A 21,091-nucleotide genomic window follows, 5' to 3' on the forward strand; every position below is an offset into this window, starting at 1 on the left:
CAAATCAGGAAGCGGGTCCAAGATTGGCCAGGAGGTGGATCCGTGTGACAATAGCAAATTTTCATTCGCTATTGTCACACAAATGGGTGGGCTCGCCCCGGGTTCACCCTTTTCTGAAGCTTTTCTTTGACTCACACTGTCAGGACGGAGCCATCGGCTCCTTCTGACAGCTCTGCTGGCATACACAGGCTCAGCGGCACGGGGGGGGCTGGACGCAATGATTGTGCGGGCCGCAGGTTCCCCACCCCTGATATATAGGTAGTTACTACTTGAAATATTTGGGATATAGGACACACTTTTAAAGATTTATGGCAATATGCTTCTCTTGCAATATGTTTTATGGTTTGCAAGATAAAGGGAAGAAGTACAAACATCTGATCAATGCAATTATCAAATGGACAGTGGATCATAAGACATAAGCAATAAATATCAAATATACAGAGAGAATCCCACAGATCACAGGAAGAGGAAAAGAGATCGGGCTCTGGGCCTAAGCTATTAGTAAACTCTTACCTTGTAAAACAACCCATTCAGTTTAAAATAAAAATGAAAGGCAAAAAATGTGTGTGTGTGTGTATAAAATTATTATTAGTCTACAGCATTTATATAGTGCCAACAGTTTACGCAGCGCTTTTACAATGTGTGTATGTATGTGTGTATATGTATATGTGTATGTGTGTGTGTGTATATATGTATATATATATATATATGTATATATATATATATATATATATATATATATATATATATATATATATATATATATATATATATTATACACACATTATAAATACCTTCTTTTTTTCCTTTTTCATAAGTGATCACATCACACAATGTCTGTTTTCAGCTGCTGCATAACAGGCTTAGAGAGGTTGGGGTGGAGAAACAGCAGTACATTAATCCAGTGAATGGCTGTGCAGGGGGGGGGGGGGGTTCTTGGTCATTGGAGGACAGGAAGGCTGTACTACCAGCCAGAAAACTGACCATGCTGGAATGGATTTGCTCTCATGCCTAGCATGGTCAGTTTGAAATAAGAAAGCAGGGGGCTTTGAAGGATCATCAAGTGTTTCACACAAAGAAACAATGCAAATAGAATAGGATACTTTTTGACAAAAGTAAATGGTGCAACAGACACGTATAAGGAATATAATATGTTGGGGAAACATATACTTTAAAGTGGAAGTAAACCCTCCTATGGTTTTCAGCCAAAGAAGCTGCCATCTTGGCCAGAGGCAACTGCAATTGTACTGCACATGTAACCAGTTAGGACAACAGCCATTGGATAGTTTGACAGTTTTAGTTGAGAGCACAACCAATGTGACAGTTAGAATTTCCAGCAAACCAATGTGACAGTTAGAATTTCCGGCATGCCGGAAATGTAACTGTTTTTTGAAACTTTAAATCAATGGGTTTACTTCTGCTTTAAAGCGGAGTTCCACCCAAAAGTGGAACATCCGCTTTAGGCAGTTCTAACCCACTGACATGCCACATTTGGCATGTCATTTTTTTCGGGGGGGGGGGGGGGGGGGAGCGGGTACCTAGTTTTGACAGGTAGCCGCTCCCACTTCCGCTCGGAGCGCCGCGGCGCCCTGAGCGGAAGTTCTCCTCTCCCCCTCCCTCCCTGCAATCTTCTGGGACATGTCAGAGGTCCCAGAAGATTGCCGGCCAATCACGACATGTAGCGCAACTCGCGCATGCACAGTGCGTACCCGGCTGTGAAGCCGAAAACTGTCACAGCCGGGTGCCCACACCAGTGATGCCGGCGCCGCAGACAGAGAGGAAGAAGAGCGAGGCTTCGGGCGGCCGCATCGCTGGACCATTGGACAGGTGAGTGTGTGTTTAGGCTGGAACTCCGCTTTAAGAGGAGCTCCAGACTCCTTCAGAAAAACTAATAAAAAAATCAGAATTCAGAAAATACTGTAGCTGCTGACTTTTAATATTAGGACACTTACCTGTCCAGGGATCCAGCTGTGTCTTTACCCCACCTGATTTTTCAATCGGCTCTCGGGTGCTGCCGCCGTCATTCCTTGTAAGGGAAACCAGCGGTGAAGCCTTGCGGCTTCACAGCCGACTCCCGACTGTGCATGCGAGAAGCACACTGTGCTTTGTGATTGGTTGGCCCAGCAATAGGGGAAGGAGGAGGGGGGGCGAACTTCCGGGTGACTTTGCGTCAGGTCAAAACTAGGTACCCGCTCCCCCCAAAAGGTGCCAAATGTGGCACCGGAGGGGGGGGGGGGGAGGAAACAAGCAGAGCTTCTCCTTTAGGGTGGAACTCAGCTTTAAGCTTTAAAAATTGCATGAGTAAAAATAAATTTCAGATGAATTTTATTAATTTGAGAAATATTCTCTATCCTGATCTTGGATTGTGGAATCTTGTTCAATTTTCTTCTAACAGTTAAAGGGGTCAAATTAACGACCATAGTAACCACAGTTAATAAAGGTGGTTTATTTGACACCAATAACTATTAGATAACTGGACAATGTTCCGAAATTGAATTTTTCTGAATTATCCATGGCCAGCTTTAGGTTAAGGCCAAATGTATCTGCATTTTCATGCATTTTTTTGGCTCATTTTTGCACACATTTCTCATGCATTTTTAGCATTTTTTATGTGTTTTCCTCGGGTACCTACTAAACTCAATAGGGACAGAACACACTGGGGGTTGATTTACTAAAACTGGAGAAGCTCTGCATAGAAACCAATCAGCTTCCAGTTTTTTTTTTTTTTTTTTAATTTCAACGCTTAATTGAACAAGCTGAAGTTAGAAGCTGATTGGCTACTATGCACGGCTGCACCAGATTGTGCAATCTTCAGTTTTAGTAAAGAAACCCCACTATGTTGTACCAAAATAAGCTCCTACACTTTTTTCCAAGTTGCACATCTAATCCTAATGTGCCCCTGAAGGAGCCGCTGGTGAACATAATTCCTTTTCCCCAGTTAAAGCACACTCAGCCAGACACAACAGCATTTTCTCCACTCTTCCACTGTCTCGACTAAAGCAGTCTAGGGTTGTCCTTTTTGTTGTTTTATTGGAACATTGGACTTGGATGTGGTGAAGGGAGCATGGGATACTCCAAACTGGTGAACTGAACTATTTGAGGACTCTTCTGTATCTCACTTAGCTGCACAAAAGTCCAACAAAATCTCCGCTGCTGATGGGTGTCACTAACCTCAAGCACTTGGGACTTCTACAATGCCACAGGATGATCAATTTCCTCCCTCCGATTTCCTCTGGGCACTCTTTAGTGAGGGAGATGTAGACTCACACCACCATAGGACAGTTGGACACATTTCCCTCAACTTCCACCTGGTACTCCTACATTGAGAATTCACCAGACCCAAACTGACTCCAGGACTAAACTTTGCAAATAGGCCCTCAGTGATCCTGCCCCAAGGACAGAGCCCCTGCACAGGGGTCTCCTACAGCAGGAACTGGACACAGGATCTCCCTCCTCTGGCCCAGGCTGCAGACTATTTATGTTTTTTTCCAGTCACCTACTGGGCACACCTCCCCATGGATTGTCTGGATTCCCCAAAAAATATTCAGGCTTCCCACTCTGGTCTTCCTCGCTCCTAGGATCCTAGGATTCTCTAGAATACAGGGGGAAGTCATCAGAGCAGCAACCTGTGAGACACTGAGCAGGCCAGAACAATCAACCCCTGCGCCACTGATTACTGAGGAGCTAGACTATTTTACCTAATAACCTGCACTAATCGAGGGAGGGTGCCAAACTGCCCCCCCCAAGATGTATAAGCAATATGTGTCAGCAAAAATCTCCCTCCCCCAAAAGAAATGAAGCACTAATCTGCATACTTACCCTCCCCCCCCCAAAAAAAAAACACTTCTTGTAGCACAAATGCTCTACACCTCAAATTTCTCCTCCGAGTACACCTCCCCCCCAGCACAAATGCCCCCTATCCCCTCTCCCAGCACAAATTTACCCAGCACCAATCACCCCTCTTAGCACAAATCCTCAAATTTCCCCTTGGGAGTACACATCTTCTTCCCCCCACTCCAAATCCTCCTCCTAGAACAACCAACCCCCCCCCCCCACATTTCCTCTTCTAGCACAAATATCCTCTAATCATTCCTACTAGCACCCCCCCCCCCCCCAAACACACACTCACACTTACAAATTCCCCTCCTAGAATAGTTCTTACCCCCTTTTGTCGCCTGAATTCCTCCTCCCAACCCAAATCCCCCTCCCCTAATCTCCTCACAGCACTTCCCCACCTCACATAATACCACAGTGCAAAGGCAGCTGTGCCTCCTGCCCGCCCCTTGCCCTGGCCCTGCTCAGAAGCATATTGTATAGGTGAGAATGGGCCCCAAATTAAAGTGCAACAAATCACATAGATGTGAATAGAGATTTATTGTAAAAAAGTACAGAGTCTGCAAAATGAAAAAAAAAAAAAAAAACTTTGCATACAGAAGCAAGAGGTGCAGACAACCGCTATGCAAGGCAGTAACTGCAAACAACATGCTTCAAATGCACAAATGAAGGCGCTGCCCAGCCTATGTGACACTGTGCCATAATTGTGGAGGTTAGAATCATTTTCCGAAGTGTTCAAAGACCGCAATTATTGTAGCAAAACCAAGTCAAGGGATAAACCTGATTACTGTGTTTCAAAAAAACGCACACCTGCACGCAGGTCCAGCATCTGATGTGTTACCTGATATGCAGGTTTTAAGAGACTAGTTAAAATGAAGCCTGGAGCAAAAACGAATGTGATTCCAATGCAACAGTTACATTGCAGCTTACTAATATAATTCTGAACCTATTACTATCCAGAATGTAGCGCACCTGTCGCAAACCTGGGTAATTCAAACTTTTGCAATGAAAACCTTCTAAAAGCTAAACCCCGGAAATCTGAAAATTCTCCCTTGATGTTATGTCCAGGGGACCTAGAAATTATTTACTTCCCTGATCCTACGCGTCCCCACATTGCCAAACCAGTCCACACAGTGTCTTCTATAGCATTGCATTGGTCACAGTAAAGCTGAAGAACAGTCTACTGCACAGTTGCTTTATTAATTAAAATATTAAAGTATAACTAAAGGCAAAACCTTTTTTTTTTTTTTTTAGTTTTGGATAGAGTGGGGAGGGATAAGAACACCTGTCAGTTTCTAATTCTGTCTGTGTCCTCATTAAAAGATAAGTATGGGAATGTTTATTGTTAAGAATAATACTTACGTAGATGGATGCAGCATCGGTCAATCTGGCTCTAACACCGCCGAATGCTCTGTGCCTGAGCAGAGAGCTGGTGAGTGTCAGTCAGCGGCTCTCTTCTATGCCCATCCCTTTGCTCACTTGAGCCCTGGGCTGTGGATGGAGTGGGAGTGGCCGGCTCATGTTCTCAGCGCCTCGTTGAGAGGCTGACCGGGTGCCAGTCCAGCCATGTGGGTATTAGGGATGATCGAACTTTTGAAAAGTTTGGTTCGGCCAGAACACCCGAATATCCCAAAAGTTTGGTTCGGATTCCAGAACCCCATTGAAATCAATAGGACCCGAACTTCTGGAATCAAAAAACACCATTTTGAAGCCCTAAAACCCAATAAATGCCCCTAAAAAGTGCATAGGGTTCTGGGTCATGCCCCAGGGACTATGAATCACACAAAAAAAAAGTATATATATATATATATATGTGTATACCCCTAACCCAGAATCTGCATAGTGGGGTCACCCTGGCATAGCAGAGTCAGTTCACCCTAAACTAAATACTACACTACGGTCACCCTGACATGGAAGAGTTCGGTCACCCTGGCATAGCAGATTCAGTCCATCCTAAACTACACTACGGTCACCCTGGCATAGCAGAGTCAGTTCACTAAACTACACTACGGTCTCCCTGGCATAGCAGAGTCAGTTCACCCTAAACTACACTACAGTCACCCTGGCATTACAGAGTCAGTTTACCCTAAACTACACTACAGTCACCCTGACATGGAAGAGTTCGGTCACCCTGGCGTAGAAGAGTCAGTTCACCCTAAACTACACTACGGTCACCCTGACACCTAAAACTTTCCCTACAAAAACTAGATTATTGAATCTAACTATAGTGGTATATAGTACTCTAACTACACTGCATATCTCTTTCCTCACACTAATAATTGCAAAATGACACTGGAGCAACACAAATGCTTCCACTCTCTTCCACAGCCCCTGTATTACAGTGCTAGAGTTTTGGCGGGGCTATGTTATATACTGGGGGGCGTATGGGGGGCGTATTCACTCCTAATTGGGCTCTGGACACCGTAGTCACTCCAATCACATTTTACTGATGTTTCTGGGCCAATCATGGACTTTTAAAGCCCAGTTCCTGTCCCATTGCATTTTGGGCGGTTCTGGTGGCCGAATTCTGAACTTTTACCGCAAAAAGTTCGGAATTCGGCCGAATTTCGAACACCCAATGTTCGCGTTGAACCGATGGTCGACCCGAACCATTCGATCATCCCTAGTGGGTATATCCTGACCACATGGTTGTAATCTTTCCCAAGCCTGGACTGGCTCTGTCATGTCAGCTGACAGCAGGCTTCAACCCACTGTCAGCTGAAAACTGGTCACAGGAGTGCAAAACGGACTGCACTCCTGTGATCCACAGGAGAAGTACTGCCAAATGAGTTTTGGCTGTACTTCGCCTTTAAGGAGATTCCCCTTCTCGATTTGTCCTGTTTACAATTATCATTGAAAGTGAAAGTAAAAGAAAATCCCAAATTTTGGGTTGTCCCAAGAAACGTAATAAAGGGAAAATCTTCAAATGGGGGCACTAGTTCTGGTGACCTGGGTGTCCCCAGGGAATTACCTTAATTTGCAGGGATTTCTTCTCCCTGTCTTCTCCTCTCGACTGTTTTGGTTATGGGACAGGAAGTGAAGGGAAATCTCCGTAATCAGGCACAAATGGTGAAAAAAAAAAATCTGACAGAGGTTATAAGCCTAAATTACTATATCCAAAATGAAAAAAAAAAGTTTTGCCTATAGTTCTGCTTTTAGAAATACACTCACAGGAGACAGGCTTTTCCACTCTTCTATAAAGATAATGAACTGTAAGACATTGAACACCTTTGTTTTGATGCACCTGAAATGTGTTTAGCTGAATTAAACTGAACATTGGGTTAGGCTTTACAATTAGAAACATTTGCCCCATTTCATCAAGCTGCAGTATTGTTTCTGGTATACTAAAAGGATATACAATAATATTAGTGGAGATAGCACTTTAGCATGCCCTAGATTTTTGCAGCAGCTTGGCAAATCAGGGCCATTGTTGTGACATTGTTTCTGTGATGGACTCCAGACACCCCACTGGGTATCTCCACCAAGAAGTTGCTTCCTGAGCTCTGGAACACAAGATCCGTGAATCTGGCTATAGCTACCCCAAGAACTAGACAGTACCAGTTTTGGAGTGAATCAGAATAATAACTGTTTATTCAAACAAACATAGGCACAAAGAGATGTACACTTTGGGACAACCCCCCCTCCCCCTTAGCAGCCAATCCACATACACATATACATCCCATAATAGGTTGATCTTAAGGCAGACAGAAACAATAGAACAATGGAATACAGGTACTTAACATAACAAACCCCACCCCACCTCACTATCTAGCAAGGGTCTATGAGAGACTCCAACAACACTCAAGCAATCTGAAAAGTCAGATTGTCTATCTCTATAGATCTCTTGAGGGACATTGTCCAGAAATCTTACTGTCCCAAGTGAAAGAGGCCCTTCACTCTTTCAACACAAACCACACATATAGAACCCAGGATAACTGGGGTAACGAGAAATGCTGAGTCCGGTGTGTTTGTACAGCGAGTCTGATTAGTGCAGACCCAACTGGGGTTCTTGGTCACCCTGTGCCCCTAATAGACACAGGGTGACTTACACATAAGAGGGGCCGGGGAAGCTGGACAAGGAGTTTCCTGACCTCTCTAAAGTAATCTGGGTTCCACTAGCCCCCCAGCCAAAGTAATTCCTGTCTAAGTTTCCCACTGAATGAATAAAGTAAGTAAGAATAGCTTTGGGGGAACCAAATCATGACCGTTTCCGAAAGTTCCAATTCCTCAAATAAATCTCCATAAAAGTCTGGAAGTCATGGGGAGACATGGGGGAGATTTAACCTTCAAAATGGAACCCTATAAAAGGCTATGTAATGATGAAGAGGGCACAGTAAGAAAAAAACACATTTTGGATTGTTTCAAAAGCCCCTTGCGCACAAGCGTCATAATTTACTGATGTTTACTCAGAAACGTGTAAGTCCCTGAGTAAAAAACTGTGTGTAAAGACCTTGATTACGTTTAAGTATAGGCGAGTAAAGATGCCTAAGCATATAGACGAGTAAAATTCTTCTTCATTTCTAGTATTATAATATACACAATTATACTCTCGTAAACATGCTTATAGATGCATAAACACGTGTATGTGAGTAAATTACTGCACTGAAATGTAAAATTTTCTATTTTGGTTTCATGGCTCTGTACTCAATGGAGTATTACTGATCAGCTGTGTGCATTGTTTCATAGACAATAATGCATCTAATTTCAAAATCAGTAAAAAAAATGTGACGTTACTTTTTTTTTTTTTGCTTCCATGTGCAAGAGGCCTTACACATAAAACACATTTAATTTTCAATAAGTAATTTTGGTCTTTTTAATGTTTTTTAGTGATACGTGTGAAAGTAATCAGCTCAATATAGTATATACAATCGTATTAAAAACCAATATAGAATAGTGTAGCGCTGCTGTATGTTTATTGATATTGTAAGAATATTTATACTGCTTTGAATATAACAGTGTCTATTTATGTAAATAAGCAAAGATCTGTGAGGTAGGCGAGTCTCAACTTATTTCCACAAATCAATATGTAACAAGTTATTTTTAATCAATTAATTTCTTTTTAAAAGCATATACCAATCTTAGTGAGTACAATCTACAGTATGGAATATATAAAAATATTTATTCACAAGACATGTATTCACAATAAATGATCAAAATTTAAGATGACACAAAAAGATAACTTTACATAAAATACAAGCTTAAAACGATAAATGCAATGTGATATTTAGCTCAATGATGAAAGTAAAAATGAAGCAAGATTACCTTTTCCCCAGGTATAGCATAAACCATATATAAATGTTCTATATAATCAGACCACAATTGTCTGCGAATTGCGCAGCCGTCAGTCACTCCACTGCAGATGGAGCGAGAATAGGCTATGCAAAATGGGAGACTAAATCGCCAATATGCGCTAAATGGTCATATTAGGTCGATCATGTCACCAGCATCCCGATCCCTTTGTAAAGTGTCTCTGTCATGTGAGGAATTCCCCAGCCAATGCTGATTGGACCAGTGGTCTGCTATCATGTGACAGCTTCTTGCATGTATAGGCCAAACCGAGTTTGGCTTGAACTTTAGCTCATCACTGTTGCTCATTCTATATGTAGGATCTATTTCCTATGTGCCTCTTTGATTCTCTTTTATCACTGCAAGGGGTTTTTGAACACTACTGGTTCTGTGTAATCTGTAATTATAACCTGAGGCCATATGACCTAGGTTGCCTATGCTGAATGCTTGGGAGCAGCAATGGTTTTATGGCAAAAATGGTTTTGTGAAACTAAGTATGGAATTTAGAGAATACGAACATCTTTATTCACATGAAGCTGGTTATTATGGAAAGTTTCTTGTTCACACAGTTGTCTAGAGATACTATTACCAGAGAGAATCAAAAAAGTCTAATCGTGATTTCTTTTCCTCCACTTTAGGTTTTCAAGATGTCCATGTCATGATCTTCGTTGGTTTTGGCTTCCTGATGACCTTTTTGAAGCTATATGGTTTTAGCAGTGTTGCGTTCAACTTCTTGCTAGCTGCTTTTGGAATACAATGGGCTATTCTAATGCAGGGTTGGTTTCATACTTTTAGAAATGGCAAGATCGAGGTCAGCGTAACAAGGTGAGCAAATATAATGTGTTATTTAATTCACTGTGCAAAGGAACATTATTTAGCAGGAAGGTTCACAGCGGAGTTCATTAGCAACAAAGATATGTACAGCATTTGGTCTTACTACTCCTATTTTGTATAATAAACTGCAAACATTTGTAGCCTATAAAAAAAGGATTCTTAAGTACATGGTACTTGTTCTATGGCAGCATAGACTTAAAGAACACAGGATGTAATTGGACCCAGAGCTTTCCTAATTGTTTAATATGACAATCCAAGTAAATCTGACAAGTTTTGCCCAAACTGCCTACAGTCTAGCTGTTGCTTTCCTGATTAATGGATCCCTATCATGAATACCCTTGACCTGAACTTGCTTATATTGCAAAGCTATTGTTCCAAGTTCTCAACACAACCCTCCTTAAAGGATACCTAAAGTTACAAATACCTCATTAGTCTTCCCACATTATATGAGACAGTATAACCCAAGTGCATAAGTAAGGTTCCCTTAGCCTAACTCCTGTTGAGGCCCAGACTACAAACCTTGACTCAGTAAGGCTACCTCCAGGGGCAGCAGCCCCAAGAGAACTAAAACCCTCCTGGCAGAGGAAAGAACCCCCTTCTGGGCACCTTCTTCCAGGGATTGGCTGGAGCATGCTAAATATTCATACAGGTCATTTGACTCTCCCCACCCTATAATCTAGAAGTAGTTGGGAGAAATCAAACACCAAGCTAGGAAACCCTGACCAGACAAAAATAATCAATTGCTGCCCCACTGACTGAAGTGAAGCAAAAACTAACTTTAGCCTAGCAGCTTAACTAGAGAAGGGTGTTACACATACCAAGTTACTCATTAAAAAGGAACTTCACTCCCCCCTTATATTTTATTTTTCTATCCTTTCTGTCTTTAAAAACATACACTCCTGCTTAGTGAATCCAGCATTGTCTGCCTTGTAATCCGTCTCTCCAGGTTCTGCGCTGCCATTGTCTTTCCTACGTCATCAGGGGCAAGCTGCCTCTGCCTGATGCCCCCCGAATGACACAACGCAGAGCATGCACAGTGTGCTGGATAATTCCTGGCACATGCGCCTTGTGGCATCTATTATCTGAAGGCTTTTGGGATGTGTGATGTGAGTATTCAAGAAGGCTGTGGGCAGCTAGGTCTTCGATGTGAAAGATGGAAGCTCCAGTGGTTTAGTTTAAAAAAAAAAAAAAGTATTTGTAAAAAGAAAAAAAAAATGGCAAATATAGGAAAAGGAAGAAGCAACATTACATAAAGTAGTACAAGAAAAGTGAAGGTCTATTTTAAGGACTGATTTTTTTCATTTTCCTTAAAGGATTAGAAAACCGGAAGCAATGGAAGTGTGTGATGACCATAGTTACACAATATCCAATATTTAATTTTTAAAATACATCTTTGTAGTGTATGAATTGCCTTGTGTTATGGTTTGTAAGTCCTGATAGTTAAAGAAGAATTCTCGGTATATCATTTTTTTTACATGGTTACATTGGTTTATGCTGGACCAATGTAACTAAGTATGTATGTATCATACCAGTGGGATCCCTCTAAAAGCTGGAAATCACTATAGCAGACACCGCTATTACAGTGATCCCTACTAACTTGGGGTTTGCAGCTGCCCTGCTGCATTATAAACACATGCCCCATTCACACAGTACAGTGGGAGCGCACGTTTTTTGGTGCGTAGGGCACATAGAGCATCCCATTCAGGGCTTTGTATTCAGGGAGAACAGCATCACTGATATTGGGTGCATGAAAGTACAGAGGGGGACAGGAGCAATCTCCTGGAGGAGGGGGACAGGTGGAGGGTGTGTGTTGTTCAATTAATGCCAGCGCCTCCAGGCCCTTTAAGAGCATTCTGATGTCAATAGGCAAGCGAGTTTGTGATCATGTGACCGTCGTGATTGTCTTTCAAAGTGGTCACATGTTCAGAAAGCTCCCTATCCCAAGTAGAAATTGGAAAGTTTCTGTTAGCCACCGGTAATTGCCAGGAACACACAGGGCTTGTGCTCTTGGCACAGCTCTGTTAAGATTCTTGTATGCATATATACGGCCTTTTGGCTTTAAAGCCCCCCCCCCCACCAAAAGGCCGCATATATGCGTACCACCCGCCCGAAGAGGTTAATGAAGTCAGCTGCTAAACTACTTCCTGCTATATAGGATCGCATGTCTCTATGGTCATCTCAGAAGCCACCCCCCCCCCACAGTTAGAATCACTCCCCCAGGCTTACATTTAACCCTCTAATCACCAACAGGGTTAACCCCTTCCCTGCCAGTGTCATTATTACTGTAACAGTGCATATTTTTAGCACTGATTACTGTAGTAATGTCACTGGTACCCCCAAAAGTGTCAGAAATGTCAGTTAGGGGTCCGATCTGTCCACTGCAATGTCGCAGTCCCGCAAAAAATTGCAGATTGCCGCAATTACTAGTAAAAAGAAAAAAAAAATAACAATGACCTATATCTTTCCCATAGTTAGGGCTCTTTCACACGGTCCGCCTCCGTAGGCGGATCCGTGTTGCTCAGCGGGGATTGATCCGCTATCCCCGCTGAGCCGGCGGGTGACAGCTCCGTCTCTGCTTGCGGAGAGGGAGGTGTCTCAGCACCTGCTGCCCTCTATGGGGGATCGGATGAGAGCGGACCGCTTGTCCGCTCTCATCAGATCCGCTCCGCTCCGATTACTGAACGGATGGAAAAATAGAGTTTCCATCCGTCTAGATTTCACGCACAGGATCGGATGCGGATGGCAGCGGGTGTCAGCGGAGGTGTCTCCGCTGACACCCGCTGCCCCATAGAGCTGCATGGAGGATCCGATCAGATCCGCCTAAAAAACTGACAGGCGGATATGATCGGATCGCCCGTGTGAAAGATCCCTTAGTGATAATTTAATCACTAATTGCGATTTCGCTTATTGCGATTTTTTTTTTTTTTTACCAAAAATATGTAGCAGAAAAAAACTGACCTAAAATGTTAAAAAAAATTATTTTTAAATATTTTTTTTTTGAGAATGTCATATAGCAGAATGTGAAAAATATTGTTTTTTTTTTTTTTTTCAAAATTGTCGCTTTTTTTTGTTTATAGTAGGGATGCACCGAATATTCGGCGGCCGAACATTATTCGGCCGAAAATAGAGAAAATAGCACTTTCGGCGTTCGGCCGAATAAGTCAAAAGGCCGAATAATTTTGAGCCGAACAATGTCAGCTTCCGCCCTGACCGCTCACCTTCCTCATTGCGGCTCGCGGCTCCCTTCTCACACGCCGCCGGTATCCTGTCCGGCCGCGAGTAGGGGGTGTGACATCACGCGCGCGTCCCGCCCCCTGCTCCTGACTGCGGCTCCTTCACACTAGGTCCACGGCCCGCCCCCCTGTTCGCGGCTTTTGGCTCTGGCTGCAGTTCAGGTATGTGATGTGGAGCTGAGCACATTTGGGGGAGAATACGGTAGCTGGCAGCTGCACAAGCATTAGTGTGCAGACTGCCATATGTTGTTTCCACTTGCCATGCTCATTACATTAGAGTGCCCTATAAAGTGCCCCTTAAAAAAAAAAAAAAAGAAAAAAAATGTGCCCAATAGAGTGCTCCCTTGACATAAAATGTGGCCATCAGCGTGCCCCTTATTTTATGCTAAGGGGCACTCTGATGAGCATATTTTATGTTAAGGGGCACTCTGATGAGCATATTTTATGTTAAGAGCAACGCTGATTTAAATGTTTTGTTTTGCCCATCAGAGTGCCCCCAACATAAAATGTGCCCATCAGCGTGCCCCCTAACATAAAATGTGCCCATCAGCGTGCCCCCTAAAAATTGGCAAAATAAATGGAAAAAATGCGAAACACCGCGTTCGGTATTCGGCCTTCGGCCTTCGGCCAAGCATTTCATTATTATTCGGCTTCGGATTCGGCCAAGAATTTCATTTCGGTGCATCCCTAGTTTATAGCACAAAAAATAAAAATCACACAGGTGATCAAATACCACCAAAAGCTCTGTTTGTGGGTAAAAAAGGACGTAAATTTTGTTTGGGTACAGCGTTGCATGACCGCGCAATTGTCCATTAAAGTAACGCAAAATAGGGCCTGGTCAGGAAGGGGGTAAAATCTTCTGGGGCTGAAGTGGTTAACATCCAAATTTTTTTTTTTAACGGATGAAAAATAGCCCCCTTTCACACATGCTGTCCGTTTGTCTGTTTTTCATCATTTATTGACGAATGGAAAATGGACATCAATGCATCTCTATGGAAAAATGGATGTAAATGGATGATCATCCATTTGCATCAGTTTACATCCGCATCCGTCATCATCAGTTTTTTTAAACTGATCAAAGCTTTTTTCTTCCGTTTAAAAAACGGATCGGACGAAAAAGGGATGTAAACTGACAAATGGACATTTTTGCATTAGTAGTGGATATAGAAAAACTGATTATCACTGATGAAAACCTGATAAAAAAAACTGATGATCACTGATGAAAAACGGATGAAAAACTGATGAATACTTCATCCATTTTGACGTGACTGAACTGATGAAATGAATGGTTTGCATGTGTGAAAAGGGCAACTTCACACGGGTGGAAACCCTATTTTCCATCCATCTGGAGTATCGGATAAGATCGGATGAAAACGGACAGGCGGTCCGTTTTCATCCGATCTCCCATAGAGTAGAGAGGGGATCTGACAGCTCTGTCTCTGCAAAGTAAGCGGACCGCCCGTGTGAAAGGGGCCTTAGGACTTTCGTCCGTTAAAAAAAGCAGATGATGATGGAAGAAGATGAAAACAGATGTAAATGGATATTCATACATTTACATCTGTTTTTCCATAGGAATGCATTGATGTCCGTTTTTCATCCGTCAAGGGATGGATGAAAAATGGACGAACGGTCTGTATGTGTGAAGGGGGCCTAATAGTGTTTTGGTACATAGGAAGGCTAGACTTTAGAAAAAAAAAAAGTGAGTCTTTAAAGTGATTGCAAAGGTTTTTTTTTTTTTTTTGAAATAACAAACATGTTATACTTACCTTCTCTGTGCAAGGGTTTTGCACAGAGAAGCCCCGATCCTCCTTTTCTGGGGTGCCCTGGCACTGCTTCTTGCTCCTCCTCTTTATCGGGTGCCGCCAGGGAGAGCCGCTTTCCATGGGGGCACCCGTGCGGGCGCGCTCCCGAGTCCTGCTGCTGCGTCTATTGACACAGACAGCAGGACTCGGCTCCACCTCCCCACGTGTTACTGGATTTGTTTGACAGCAGCGGGAGCCAATGGCTCCTGCTGGTATCGATCTATCTAACTAAGGAGAGAGAGACAGCGGCTGGAGCTGCTGGGCTCATGCTCATCGCTGGAACATTCGGGTTTAGGTAAAAATATTGGGGGGTCTGAGGGGCAGCTGCAACCAGGAAGGTTTTTCACCTTAAAGTGGTAGTATACTCCGCTTGTTAACTTTTACCTACAGGTAAGCCTATAATAAGGCTTACCTGTAGGTAAAATTAATATCTCCTAAATTTGCACGGTTTTGGAGATATTCACCCTGGATGCAGTCGCTGCATGCGCTCTGAAAGGTCCGGAGTACCTATCCTTCAGAGCTCCTTGCTGGCTCCTTGCCAGAAATGCTCATGCGCGGGAGTGACATCATTGCGGCTCCGGTCACTCACAGCCCTGGAGCCGCCACACCCATAGGAGACGCCGAGGGAACATGTCTGCTCCCTCAGCGGTGTATGGGCCAACATGTCGGGGCTTTGTTCTAAGGTAAGTATTGCATACTAGTGATGCATTCTAGCACATTATTCCATTGTCCTGCAGGGTTTTTTTTTTTTTTTTTTTTTTTTTTTTTGGGGGATACAACCGCTTAAAAAACTTGAGACTTTACAACTCCTTTAAGTTAATAAACCAGTAAAAATGACGTCATAATAAGGAATACAATACCATTTATAAAATTGTTCTGGGTTTGTTTTGAATTGTATTGCTACTGAGGTATTTGTATATTTTTCTTGAACCATTTGACTGCTGTTATAGCTTCCAATCACTTTACGGACAATAGTGTGACTTCTATGCCAAAGATGACTCTGTGTTTTATGAGTCTTTTCAATGCTTTGCTCCACACTTTCCTTCCTAAATACTGTACACAGCCATAAAACAGAGCTGCTGGATTTGCACAGTGTGTGCGAGGGTTGGTCTAGTTTACTCAATAACTTTAACAAGGTTTTCTAGTGTTAACTAGCTTGTTTTACAGAAATATAAATATTTCTGGCAATAATACATGACATTTTGACTTTCATTGCTAGCGTACACGAGAAATCTTCATTGTGTCCAGTTACATAGTTAGTGAGGTTGAAAAAAAGACACCAGTCCATCCAGTTCAATCTTTGTTGAGTGTGTGTGTGCTTGCTGTTAATAGTACATTGTATACCCCTATATCTTGTGGTAGTTAAGGTGCCCATCTAATAGTTTTTTTGAAACTATCAATGCTCCCTGCTGATACCACTACTTGTGGAAGAGAATTCCACATCCTTACCACTCTGACGGTAAAGAACCCTTTACGCAGTTTAAGGTTAAACTAATTTTAGTGAGTGGCCCTGTGTCTTTCTAAATTCCCTTTCTCTGAAAAGTGTGTTCGCTATGCTAGGGTCACCAGTACGGTATTTGTACATTGATATCTTATCCCCTCTCACGCGTCACTTTCCCTGAGAGAATACGTTTAATGCTTGTAGTCTTTCTTCATAGCTGATGTCCTCCATTCCCCTAATTATCTTTGTTTCCCTTCCCTGGACTCTCTCCAGTTCCAGCACATCCAGTACTCGAGATGCAGCTGGACCAGAGTCTTGTAGAGTGGGAGAATTATCGTTTTATCTCTGGAGTGAATCCCCTTTTTTATACATGCCAATATTCTGTTGGCTTTGCTTGCAGCAGCTTGGCATTGCATGCCATTGCTGAGCTTGTTGTTTACTAGAACCCCCAGGTCCTTTTCCATCTTAGATTCCCCCAGAGGTTCTCCCCCTAGTGAGTAACTTGCGTTCGTATTTCTGGCACCCAAATGCATTACCTTTCATTTTTCAACATTAAACCTCATTTGCCATATAGTTGCCCACCCCATTATTTTGTTCAGGTCTTCTTGTAAGGTTTCCACATCCTGTGTAGAAGTTATTGCCCTGCTTAGCTTAATATCGTCCGTAAATACTGAGATTGTGCTGGTTATCCCAACCTCTAGATCGTTTATGAATAAACTGAACAGGATTGGGTCCCAGGACAGATACTTGGGGGCCCCATTTTCCACACCAGACCAATCCGAGTACTCCCCATATATCACCACCCTCTGGACTCGCCCCTGGAACCAGTTTTCAGTCCAGGCACTCACCCTACGATCCATACCTACGTACCTTATTTTGTACAGTAAGCGTTTGTGGGGAACTGTATCAAATGCCTTTGCAAAGTCCACATACATTACATCTACAGGCTTTCCTTTATCTTGATGGCAGCTCACTTCTTCATAGGTTAATAGATTGGTCTGGCAAAAATGATTCTTCATGAATCCATGCTGATTACTACTGATGATTCAATTTTTATTACTAAAATCTTGCATATAGTCCCTTATCATCCCCGTTAATAGCTTGCAGACTATTGATGTTAGGCTAACCGGCCTGTATACCAGGGATATATCTCGACCCTTTTTAAAATATTGTTGCCACATTGGCTTTTCTCCAATCAGCTGGTACCATTCCGTCAGTAAACTGTCCATAACAATTAAGAACAATGGTCTGGCTATCACCTGGCTGAGTTCCTAAAGGACCCTTGGGTGTAAGCCATCTGGTCCCAGAGACTTATTTATGTTAAGTTTTTCGAGTCTAGTTCTAAGTCTGTCTTCTGGTAACCATGAGGGTGCTTTCTGTGACGTGTTATTAACTTTAACATTACAGTCTAGGTTACTGTATCCCCCAATTCTTTTGTGAAAACTGAGGAGAAGAATGTATTTAGAACCTCTGCCTTCTCTTTGTCCTTTATAGCCAGATTCCTGTCATCATCCTTTATGGGGCCAACATGTTCTCGCCTCACTTTCTTACTATTTATATACTTAAAGAATTTCTTGTTTTTTTTTTTTTTTTTTTACTCTCTTCCGCTATGTGCCTTTTGTGTTCTCTCTTAGCCGCCTTGATTGTGCTCTTACATTTCTTATTGCATTCTTTGTTATGCTGGAATGTTGCCAATGACCCCTCAGCTTTGTATTTCTTGAAGGCCTTTTCTTTTGTTTTTATATGCATTTTTACATTGGAGTTTAGCCATCCAGGGTTTATTTTAGCTCTTTTAACCACTTTAGCCCCAGCCGCCACCGATCTACTGCGTCAGGCTGGCGCTTCCAGGCAAAGTGCCCTACGTGTACTGTTGGAATATCCTGGCCAATTCCCTTAATAAATGGGGCGGCACAGTGGTGTAGTGGTTAGCACTTTCACCTAGCAGCAAGAGGGTCACTGGTTCGAATCCCAACCACGACGCTACCTGCCTGGAGTTTGCATGTTCTCCCTGTGCCTACGTGGGTTTCCTCCTGTATAAAATTGGCCCTACTATGTATGTATGAATGTGAGTTAGGGACCTTAGATTTTAAGCTCTTTGAGGGCAGGGACTGATGTAAATGTGCAATGTATATGTAAAGCGCTGCAAAATTGACAGCGCTATATAAGAACCTGAAATAATAAATAAATATGTTCCTAAAGCACTCCCATTTTTCCTCAGTGTTATTTGTTCCCAGGATTCTATTCCATTTAATATAATCTAAAGTAAAGCGCAGTTTAGGGAAGTTGGCTCTTTTGACGTTCAGAGTTCTTGTATTATCCTTGCGTTTCCTATTTCTGTGATTTATACTGAAACTTGTTGACCTGTGGTCACTGTTTCCTTAGTTGCCCCTTATTTCTACATCTGCAATCAGGTCTGTATTGTTGGTAATCAGTAGGTTTAGCAACCCATTGTTTCTCATCGGTGCGTTCACCATCTGACCTATGAAATTGTCCTGCAAAATATTTAGAAAATGTTGAGCCTTGGACGAATGTGTGGTTTCTTCGGCCCAGTCTATATCTGGATAATTAAAATCCCCCGTTATTATTTTTTTTTTTATATTTGTTTATTAATTTTCCACAATACAAATCCAACAATAAAAAAACATTCAACATCTTAAATTTTCCACGTTTTCCACCCCCAAAATCTCCCTAGTTTTCTTCCTCTTCTCCTTCTCTCAACTTGGTGTATTCCCTTGTTTTCTTGAACTCACTCCAATTTTCCCAGATATTTACCCATTCCTCTGTCTCGTCTTCTCCACTATTCCTTAAGTATTCCATAGTTTTTATTGTTTCTACCCTTTTGACCCAGTCCCCCAATGTCGGGACGTCTTCCTTTTGCCAGTATAAAGGGATCAATCCTTTTGCTGCATTTATCAAATGTGGGATCAATGTTATTCTATATTGTTTTACTGAATTCTTTATACCATGAAATAGACAAAACCACTGCTCTTCCGGGACCTCTATATTTGTAATCTTTTTAATTTGGGCTAGGGCCTCCTTCCAATACTTTTTTATTTTCGGGCATTCCCACCATATATGTGCCATTGTACCTACTTCCTTACATCCCCCTCCAACAATATTTTGATTTCCCAATATGATAGTTATTTACTTTTCGCTGGTGTGTTATACCATCTAGAAATGCATTTATAGTTCATTTCCGCGGTTTTCATATCAACTGCGGAGCTGTGTACCAACCTCATGCTTTTTTCTAAGTGAAATTCCTCTCCCCGTGTTTCCAATTCCTTTACCCATTTTTCTATGAATGGCGGTACTGCCGGTACCATCTCACTGTCACCAAAATTTTATATATATTTGAGATGTTATTTTTTTCCCTTTAAGAAACACATATTTGTTCAAAAGGCAATAACTCATCTTCTGCTCTTAGTGGTTGTGGCAACGATGCTTCAACTGGCAGTATCGGCATTCATCTATTTTCCATTTTTTTTGTTGCAAATCTACCATAGTGCGTATTTTCCCCCCTATCTAAAATATATTTTAGTCGTGCATCTTCCTCTCCTATCCAATTCCCATGTACAGTACCTTTCCTTGTCCTGGCGGGAAAAAATTTGTGTCTCTCAGAGGGATCAATAATGAATTATATTTCCATTTTTCTTTTTTGTGATTTAAGTCACAAATTCTAAGTGCCTATGCCTATGTAATTATATTTGTCTTTGTGTTTAGTTTTCTGTATTGTGGTGGTGGTATCCACATAATTTTTCCTAAATGTGAATTACTCAATGTGCATTCAATTTTCACCCAACTTTTTTCACTTTTTGCCTTGCCCCATTCCATAACCCGTGACAGTATTGTTGCATGATAGTATTTTTTAAAATTCGGTACTGCTAGCCCCCCCCCCCCCCCTGTCTTTTTCCTCTCGTTAGTACTGTGTGTTGTATTCTAGGTTTTTTTTTTTTTTTGCATATAAGACTTGTTATTAGGGATTTAAAGGTCTTAAAATATGTCTGGGGAATTGGTATCGGTAGCATTTGGTACTTATAAGAGATCTTTGGTAGGATTGCCATTTTTATAATATTTATTCTTCCTATCCATGAAAGAGCCCTAGATGCAAGCTTATTCATTTCTGTTCTTATTTAATTTAATAATGGGATATAATTTACTTTTATATAGCTTCTCTGGTGACGCTGTTAATTTAATTCCTAAATATTTTAATTCCGATTTTTTCCACACAAAGGGAAGTTCTCGTTTTAGAGCTTCTTCCTCATGAATTTTCATATTAATATTTAATATCTCTTATTTTGCTGGATTGATTTTTTAATTAGATAGCTCCCCATACCTTTTCAAAGTATTCATCAATTTTGGCAAGGTTATTCTAGGGTTGGAGATGTAGAGCAGAACGTCGTCCACAAAGGCTGCGACCTTATGCTCCACATCCCCAACCTCTACCCCCCTCACATCAAGGCTCCCCCATATTGTTGCCAGGAGGGGTTCTAGAAAGAGGACACACAACATCGTCGAGAGACGGCACCCCTGCCTTGTTCGGTTATACATTTCAAATGGCTCGGAGTGGGTCCCATTTATTTTTACTCTAGCAGTATGGTGGCTATATAATGTTCTTATCCAGGCCATCATCCTCGACCCAATTCCTAACTCCTCCAGAGTTT

The 21,091-nt window shown here is 42.1% G+C and overlaps 1 protein-coding gene across 2 annotated transcripts in view; it reads left to right on the forward strand.

Moving 5' to 3' along the window:
• RHCG (Rh family C glycoprotein) overlaps window positions 1–21,091 on the forward strand; it is a 227,782-nt gene that overhangs the window by 94,142 nt on the left and 112,549 nt on the right. For both annotated transcript variants that reach the window (XM_082255116.1, XM_082255117.1), the window contains exon 2: window positions 9,759–9,945. In XM_082255116.1, the coding sequence (XP_082111242.1) occupies window positions 9,759–9,945 (187 nt within the window). The remainder of the gene's footprint in view (window positions 1–9,758; window positions 9,946–21,091) is intronic.

The sequence above is a fragment of the Pelophylax lessonae genome (assembly GCF_965119305.1).
Source record: "Pelophylax lessonae genome assembly, chromosome: 4".
NCBI lineage: Eukaryota > Metazoa > Chordata > Amphibia > Anura > Ranidae > Pelophylax > Pelophylax lessonae.